The sequence below is a fragment of the Triticum urartu genome, chromosome 1 (genome assembly GCF_003073215.2).
Source record: "Triticum urartu cultivar G1812 chromosome 1, Tu2.1, whole genome shotgun sequence".
NCBI classification, from domain to species: Eukaryota; Viridiplantae; Streptophyta; class Magnoliopsida; order Poales; family Poaceae; genus Triticum; species Triticum urartu.
The window spans coordinates 455,938,207-455,947,188 of NC_053022.1; the positions used below are offsets into that span (position 1 = coordinate 455,938,207).

At 45.3% G+C, this 8,982-nt stretch overlaps 1 protein-coding gene across 1 annotated transcript; it reads right to left on the reverse strand.

Annotated features, from left to right (window-relative positions):
- Positions 1–548: 548 nt before the first annotated feature.
- On the reverse strand, positions 549–1,453 carry LOC125535463 (protein AUXIN-REGULATED GENE INVOLVED IN ORGAN SIZE-like). Its single transcript, XM_048698518.1, has one exon. The coding sequence runs from the start codon at positions 1,162–1,164 to the stop codon at positions 847–849; it is 318 nt and encodes a 105-aa protein (XP_048554475.1). The 5' UTR covers positions 1,165–1,453; the 3' UTR covers positions 549–846.
- Between the last annotated feature and the right edge of the window lie 7,529 nt (positions 1,454–8,982).

Here is an 8,982-nt window from a genome sequence, read left to right on the forward strand (position 1 = left end):
AAAGAGAGGAGGATCATGATCGAAAAGGAAAAGGCCGCGCTCAAGGAAAAGAAGGTGAAGATCGCCGCCAATGCGGAGCAGGCCAAGATGTTGACCTGGAAGGTGGACTCTTTGGATGTCGACGCAAGAATCATCGAGCAATCCGTCCGCTATCAGATGTTGCAGCGGCAGAAAGATTAGTAGTTGGCGGCGACGGACGACGAGGACGCGGCGGAGGCGTACGCGGACGCGGACGAGGAGGTGGAGGCTGCTTACGCGGCGGCGACAACACCACCTTGATCGAGGAGCAGACGACTGGGATTGCCGGTCCGGCAGGGCAGAAATGCATGGACTGTAAGACTAATATTCTTTTGGATTCGGGCATGTAAAGACTAAGCATACTTGTCTCTTTTTTTGTGATCAGGCATGCGATCTGGTGTTGGTGTGATCCGGCGCGCTGTGTGAATAGAAGTACGTTTGAATTTGAATTTACTGATAGATATATACTTTCTTCGTCCTATAATATAAAAACGTTTTTTACACTAGTGTAGTGTCGAGACAGAGAAAGTACAAAATAACCTTGGATGATGGTCTCCCACGTCCGTATCCATGGACAGATGCGGAAGGAAAAATTTGTGGGTGTGGAAATGACCTAACTCAGCACTAACACTTGACAAGTCCTAGTTTCGACAAAATTGCTGGATAAATCCTTGACGAACCAAATGTACTCTTTGACGGTCGCACGTGATTAAATAATGCTCTGATTTCTCTACATGGATCGTGTTAGCAGTTAACAAAACTGTCAATTCAATCAAAAACAAGAAAGCAAAATGATTTCTCCACTCCTACTACCGCGCGCTGTCCTCTTCAATGGCACGACGAGGCCATGCTCCGGCTGTCGGACGGCACGAACGCCAGCGCGACCAGGACGGCCATAAGCCCCACGGGGACCAGCAGCAGCAGCGACGGCGGCGGCGGGAGCGGCGGCAGGACCAGCGGGAGGAACACCAGCAGCGCGGTCAGGCAGAGGAACAGCGCGGCCAGCTCCGCCGTGAAGTACCCCGCGGTCGCGGCGGGCGCCCTCTGCCCCTGCGGCGCCGCCCGTTTCCCCTCCGCGCCGCGCGCCCGCCCTCCTCCGCCGCCGGCCATGGAACCGCTCCTCCTCGCCCTCCTCTCCGTCCACATTCGATCGCCGCGGACCGTCCCAATTCCAAGCGGAGACCCGAGAGCAAGCAGTATGCCACTGATTGTATCAGCAGCAGACTACTTGTACGTGGTACATATAGGGACTAACCAGAAGGGCTTGCTACTTGTTGCAATGGATTGTGATCGAAGATGGCTCTGAATTCGGGCGGCACAATGGCCAAGGACAGATACCGGTGGTGTGGGCGTGGGTGCGCGAGTGCGGGGTCGATCGGCTGCCCCGGATGCGCAAGTGTACCCGTCGGCCAATTGGCCTGTGTTGGGGGGCAGACCCTGGAGATTTGGAGGCCCGGGTGCAATGTATCGGACGCCTTTGGCACCTAGGGTCAGCTGGTCACCTTTGATGGCTGCTTTCCCCCCCGGTGATGCAAGCAGACGAGACAGCCTCACATGGCCGCCGATTCAGTCTTGTTAAGGTTATACAGGTTCTTCCCCCCTGCCGAGAGAGAATCCCGTCCGTCCAACAATCTCGTCTCGTGGTCTCTTTACTTATCGGGTGGGGTGCTAGCTAGATAGATAGCGTAGCTAATGGGGTGTAATTATGCCCTGTTGACAGTCTCCAGTAAGGATGATTTGAAGTTCTTTAGTAGTACTCTCTCCGTTTCGAAATATTTATCTTTTTAGAGATTTCACATAAGAATTTATATAGACATATTTTAGAGTGTAGATTCATTCATTTTGCTTCGTATGTAGTTATTTGTTGAAATCTCTAGAAAGATAAAATATTTAGGAACGGAGGGAGTAGTAATTAGTTTCCGGTAATGGCCTCGATGTACTGGCTGGATTGATAGCCGGTCGTTGCAAGATCTGAAGCGAGATGTGCAGTATCTCTTCGCTGATACTCCCCTTGGTAGTGGCAGAGAGCCAGAGACATGACAAGATCAAAGCTAACGATAATCAGACTGGAAACCATGGATTGTGCATGCACCGGATATTTCTGGCCGATTAAACAAGGCGACCGTGCTGTACTCCCAGAATCGTATCAGCGTATTAGCATGCAGCTGGGTTCAGAGAGCAGCGGCTTTTCTTACGATATATAGGTGCGCGGCGTGTTTGCATATCTCTATGGTAAAGCGAGCGAGCGCAAGTTGGCTGGGGCTGGATTTGGAGCATATTGGACGGGATTGCATGCGAATTATGTAGATGGCTTGCTTGCTTCCGTGTGCGCGCGCTTGTGTTTTGTGCGATGCTGAAAGTGTTGACGGAGCAACCGGGATGTGAATGGTTACTGTAGGATTTATGCATCAGCACTAGCGGAGCACTAAGCAAAAGCTGGGCGGGCCAAGTTAAAGGAGTGCCAACAAAAATTCAAATTCTGAACCATATATTACTATGTCGGCATAGTCAGTTTCAGGTACATTTGTTCTCATTCATTACAAAATCAGCGGATGAATAGATATTTAAAAAAGGTGTGGCTAGGTCTCAGTCGACTGAGATATAAAAAGTCTCAGTCAAGTGGCATTACATGCAAGAGAGAAAAAGAAAATCAGAAGAAGAAAAAGTACACGGATCTCAATGTAAGATCTCCCAGATATATCATCAACTAAGACTTGCCGAAGTCGCAGTCATCTGAGACTTAGCAAGAATGATACATAACGGCCCTCGACCCGCTATATATATAAAGCAACGATTATACAACAAGTGCTACAACTCGACACCACATCACACACACCCAAAACAAAATACAACGGTGCAAAAAAAACGACAACGCCACCTAAATCATACACGAAGAGATGAAGACGCGCCCGATAAACCGGGGACTCCAAGACCACACCTTCAAGAAGGCCACGACACCGGAGTGTTGCCGCCGCCTGATCCAAAGGATCAAGGTCTTCACCCGGAGCCACCCAAAGGACGGAGAGAAGTCGCGACGATACCTTCAGGAAGGATACGGCGCCCACAAGCACCGCCGTCATCGACCTGGCCACAACCAGACATGGGAATGACCCCTCGCAAGAAATTTCTGCCTCCGAAATGTGGTGCGACCAAACGCACCCGCCACACCACCCACATCGAACGTCGAGCACCGGTCCCTGTGCCGCCCTCACGACCATGACAACCAGCCCGCACTTGAGCTGCGGTCTTCGCCACGAGCACTGTGATGTCTACTACGCAACCTTCTTATCGTAGATTCGTGTTGGGCCTCCGAACGCAGAGTTTTGTAGGACAGTAGCAAATTTCCCTCAAGTGGATGACCTAAGATTTATCAATCCGTGGGAGGCATAGGATGAAGATGGTCTCTCTGAAACAACTCTGCAACCAAATAACAAAGAGTCTCTTGTGTCCCCAATACACCCAATACAATGGTAAATTGTATAGGTGCACTAGTTCGGCAAAGAGATTGTGATACAAGTGCAATATGGATGGTAGATATAGATTTTTATAATTTGAAAATATAAAAACAGTAAGGTAACAAGTGGTAAAAGTGAGCGAAAACGGTATTGCAATGCTTCGAAACAAGACCTAGGGTTCATACTTTCACTAGTGCAAATTCTCTCAACAATGATAACATAATTAGATCATATAACAATCCCTCAACATGCAACAAAGAGTCACTCCAAAGTCACTAATAGCGAAGAACGAACGAAGAGATCATTGTAGGGTACGAAACCACCTCAAAGTTATTCTTTCTGATCGATTTATTGGGCTATTCATATACGTGTCATAAAACAGCCCTAGAGTTCGTACTAAAGTAACACCTTCAGACACACATCAACCAAAACCCTAATGTCACCTATATACTCCAATGTCACCACAAGTATCCACGGGTTTGATTATATGATATGCATCACACAATCTCAGATTCATCTATTCAAACCAACACGAAGAACTTCAAAGAATGCCCCAAAGTTTCTACCAGAGAATCAAGACGAAAATGTGTGCCAACCCCTATGCATAAGTTCACAAGGTCACATAACCCGCAAGTTGATCACCAAAACATACATCAAGTAGATCACGTGAATATCCCATTGTCACCACAGATAAACACATGCAAGACATACATCAAGTGTTCTCAAATCCTTAAAGACCCAATCCGATAAGATAACTTCAAAGGGAAAACTTAATCCATTACAAGAAAGTAGAGGGGGAGAAACATCATAAGATCCAACTATAATAGCAAAGCTCGCGATACATCAAGATCGTGCCAAATCAAGAACACGAGAGCTGGTACATACCCTCAACCCCGAGGGTGAACTACTCTCTCGTCGTCATGGAGAGCGCTGGGATGATGAAGATGGCCACCGGTGATGATTTCCCCCTCCGGTAGGGTGCCGAAATAGGGTCACGATTGGTTTTTGGTGGCTACGGAGGCTTCGGCGGCGGAACTCCTGATCTCGGTTCTGTTTTGGAGGTTTGGGGATATATAAGAGGTGTTGGCGTCAAGAATAAGTCAGGGAGTCCACGAGGGGCCCATAAGGTCGGAGGGCGCGTCTTAGGGGGGTGGGGGCACCCTCCACCCTTGTGGAGGCCTCGGGACTCCTCTGGTGCATCTTCGGTACTCCATGGGGTTCTTTTGGTCCAAAAACAATCGTCGTAAAGTTTCAAGTCAATTGGACTCCGTTTGATATTCCTTTCCTGCGAAACTCAAAAACAAGGAAAAAAACAAAAACCAGCACTGGGATCTAGGTTAATAGGTTAGTCCCAAAAAACATATAAAATAGCATATAAATGCATATAAAAACATTCAAGATTGATAATATAATAGCATGGAACAATCAAAAAATAATAGATACGTTGGAGACATATCAAGCATCCCCAAGCTTAATTCATGCTCGTCCTCTAGTAGGTAAATGATAAAAACAGAATTTTTGATGTGGAATGCTACCTAACATATTTATCCATGTAGTTTTTCTTTATTGTGGCATGAATATTCAGATCTATAAGATTCAAAACAAAAGTTACTATTGACATAAAAACAATAATACTTCAAGCATACTAACAAGGCAATTATGTCTTCTCAAAATAACATGGCCAAAGAAAGCTTATCCCTACAAAATCATATAGTCTGGCTATGATCCATCTTCATCACACAAAATATTCAAATCATGCATAACCCCGATGAAAAGCCAAGCAATAGTTTCATACTTTTGATGTTCTCAAACTTTTTCAACTTTCACGCAATACATGAGCGTGAGCCATGGACATAGCACTATAGGTGGAATAGAAGGTGGTTGTGGAGAAGACAAAAAGAAGGAGATAGTCTCACATCAACTAGGCATATCTGAAGGAAATATGCTCTAGAGGCAATAATAAAGTTGTTATTTATATTTCCTTATATCATGATAAATGTTTATTATTCATGCTAGAATTGTATTAACCGGAAACTTAGTACATATGTGAATACATAGACAAACAGAGTGACACTAGTATGCCTCTACTTGACTAGCTCGTTAATCGAAGATGGTTAAGTTTCCTAGCCATAGACATGAGTTGTCATTTGATGAATAGGATCACATCATTAGAGAATGATGTGATTGACTTGACCCATCCGTTAGCTTAGCACTATGATCGTTTAGTTTATTGTTATTGCTTTCTCCATAACTTATACATGTTCCTATAACTATGAGATTATGCAACTCCCAAATACCGGAGGAACACTTAGTGTGCTATCAAACATCACAATGTAACTGGGTGATTATAAAGATGCTCTACAGGTGTCTCCGATGGTATTTGTTGAGTTGTCATAGATCGAGATTAGGATTTGTCACTCCGATTGTCGGAGAGGTATCTTTGGGCCCTCTCGGTAATGCACATCACTATAAGCCTTGCAAGCAATGTGACTAATGAGTTAGTTGCGGGATGTTGCATTACAGAACGAGTAAAGAGACTTTCTAGTAATGAGATTGAACTAGGTATGATGATACCGACGATTGAATCTCGGGCAAGTAACATACCGATGACAAAGGGAACAAATGTATGTTGTTATGCGGTTTGACCGATGAAGATCTTCGTAGAATATGTAGGAACCAATATGAGCATCCAGGTTCCGCTATTGGTTATTGACCGGAGATGAGTCTCAGTCATGTCTACATAGTTCTCGAACCCATAGGGTCCGCACGCTTAACGTTCGATGATGATATGTATTATGAGTTATGTGATTTGATGTACCGAAGATAGTTTGGAGTCCCGGATGTGATCACGGACATGACGAGGAGTCTCTAAATGGACGAGACATAAAGATTGATATATTAGAAGGCTATGTTTGGACACCAGAAAGGTTTCGGATAGGTTCGGGCATTTTCCGGAGTACCAAGGGGTTACCGGAACCCCCCGGGGAGTTAATGGGCCTTAATGGGCCATGGTGGGAGAGAGGAGGAGGCGGCCAGGTGGGAGGTGCGCGCCCCCAAGGCCAATCCAAATTGGGAAGGGGGCACCCCCCCCTTTCCTTATCTCCCTCTCCCTCTTCCTTCTTCTCCTACTCCAAATAGGGAAGGGGGAACCTACTCCTACTAGGAATAGGAATCCCCCCTTGGGGCGCACCATAGGAGGCCGGCCCTCCCCTCCTTCACTCCTTTATATACAGAGGAGGGGGCACCCCATAGACACACAAGTTGATCTCTTAGCCGTGTGCGGTGCCCCCCTCCATAGATTTCCACCTCGGTCATATTATCGTAGTGCTTAGGCGAAGCCCTGCATTGGTAACTTCATCATCACCGTCACCACGTCGTCGTGCTGACGAAACTATCCCTCTTCCTCAACTAGATCAAGAGCTCGAGGGACGTCATCGAGATGAACGTGTGTTGCACGCGGAGGTGTCGTACGTTCAGTGCTTGGATCGGTTGGATCGCGAAGACGTTGGACTACATCAACCGCGTTACATGCTTCCGCTTTCGGTCTACGAGGGTACGTGGACACACTCTCCCGTCTCGTTGCTATGCATCTCCTAGATAGATCTTGCGTGATCGTAGGTAAAAAAATTGAAATACTGTGTTCCCCAACAGTGACATCCGAGCCAGGTCTATGCGTAGATGTTGTATGCACGAGTAGAAAACAAAGGAGTTGTGGGCGTGGGTATATACATATTGCTTGCCGTCACTAGTTGTTTCTTGATTTGGCGGTATTGTTGGATGAAGCGGCCCGGACGGACATTACATGACCGCATTCATGAGACTGATTCTACCGACGTGCTTTGCACACAGGTGGCTGGCGGGTGTCAGTTTCTCCAACTTTAGTTGAATCGGATTCAATGAACAGGGTTCTTTCTGAAGATCGAAAAGCAATCACTATATTGCGTTGTGGTTTTTGATGTGTAGGTAAGAACAGTTCTTGTTAAGCCCGTAGCAGCCACGTAAAACTTGCAACAACAAAGTAGAGGACGTCTAACTTGTTTTTGCAGGGCATGTTGTGATGTGATATGGTGAAGACGTGATTATATAAATCGTTGTATGAGATGATCATGTTTTGTAACACAATTATCAGCAACTGGTAGGAGCCATATGGTTGTCACTTTATTGTATGAAATGCAATCGCCATGTAATTGCTTTAGTTTATCACTAAGCGGTAGCGGTAGTCATAGAAGCAATAGTTGGCGAGACGACAACGATGCCACGATGGAGATCAAGGTGTCAAGCCGGTGACGATGGTGATCATGACAGTGCTTTGGAGATGGAGATCAAAGGCACAAGATGATGATGGCCATATCATATCACTTATATTGATTGCATGTGATGTTTATCCTTTATGCATCTTACTTTGCTTAGTACGACGGTAGCATTATAAGATGATCTCTCACTAAATTTCAAGGTATAAGTGTTCTCCCTAAGTATGCACCTTTGCAATAGTTCGTTGTGCCGAGACACCACGTGATGATCGGGTGTGATAAGCTCTACGTTCACATACAACGGGTGCAAGCCAGTTTTGCACAAGAAGAATACTCGGGTTAAACTTGACGAGCCTAGCATATGCAGGTATGGCCTTGGAACACTGAGACCGAAAGGTCGAGCGTGAATCACATAGTAGATATGATCAAAATAGTGATGTTCACCATTGAAAACTACTCCATCTCACATGATGATCGGACATGGTTTAGTTGATATGGATCACGTGATCACTAGATAATTAGAGAGATGTCTATCAAACTGGGAGTTCTTAAGTAATATGATTAATTGAACTTTAATTTATCATGAACTTAGTACCTGATAGTATTTTTTGCATGTCTATGTTGTTGTAGATAAATGGCATGTGTTGTTGTTCCGTTGAATTTTAATGCGTTCCTAGAGAAAGCTAAGTTGAATGATGATGGTAGCAATGCTACCTCTTGACCACTACGTTGGATTTCCTTGAAGAGGAAAGGATGATGCAGCAAAGTAGCGTAAGTATTTCCCTCAGTTTTTGAGAACCAAGGTATCAATCCAGTAGGAGGCTGCGTGCGAGTCTCTCGTACCTGCACAAAACAAATAACTCCTCGCAACCAATGCTATAAGGGGTTGTCAATCCCTTCACGGTCACTTACGAGAGTGAGATCTGATAGATATGATAAGATAATATTTTTGGTATTTTATGATAAAGATGCAAAGTAAAATAAAAGCAAAGTAAAAAAGCAAAGGAAATAACTAAGTATTGGAAGATAAATATGATGAAGATAGACCCGGGGGCCATAGGTTTCACTAGTGGCTTCTCTCAAGAGCATAAGTATTTTACGGTGGGTGAACGAATTACTGTTGAGCAATTGACAGAATTGAGCATAGTTATGAGAATATCTAGGTATGATCATGTATATAGGCATCACGTCCAATACAAGTAGACCGACTCCTGCCTGCATCTACTACTATTACTCCACTCATCGACCGCTATCCAGCA

Excerpts from the sequence above, each read along its gene's own strand:
- LOC125535463 (XM_048698518.1), bottom strand. The coding sequence starts at position 1,164 with ATGTGGACGGAGAGGAGGGCGAGGAGGAGCGGTTCCATGGCCGGCGGC.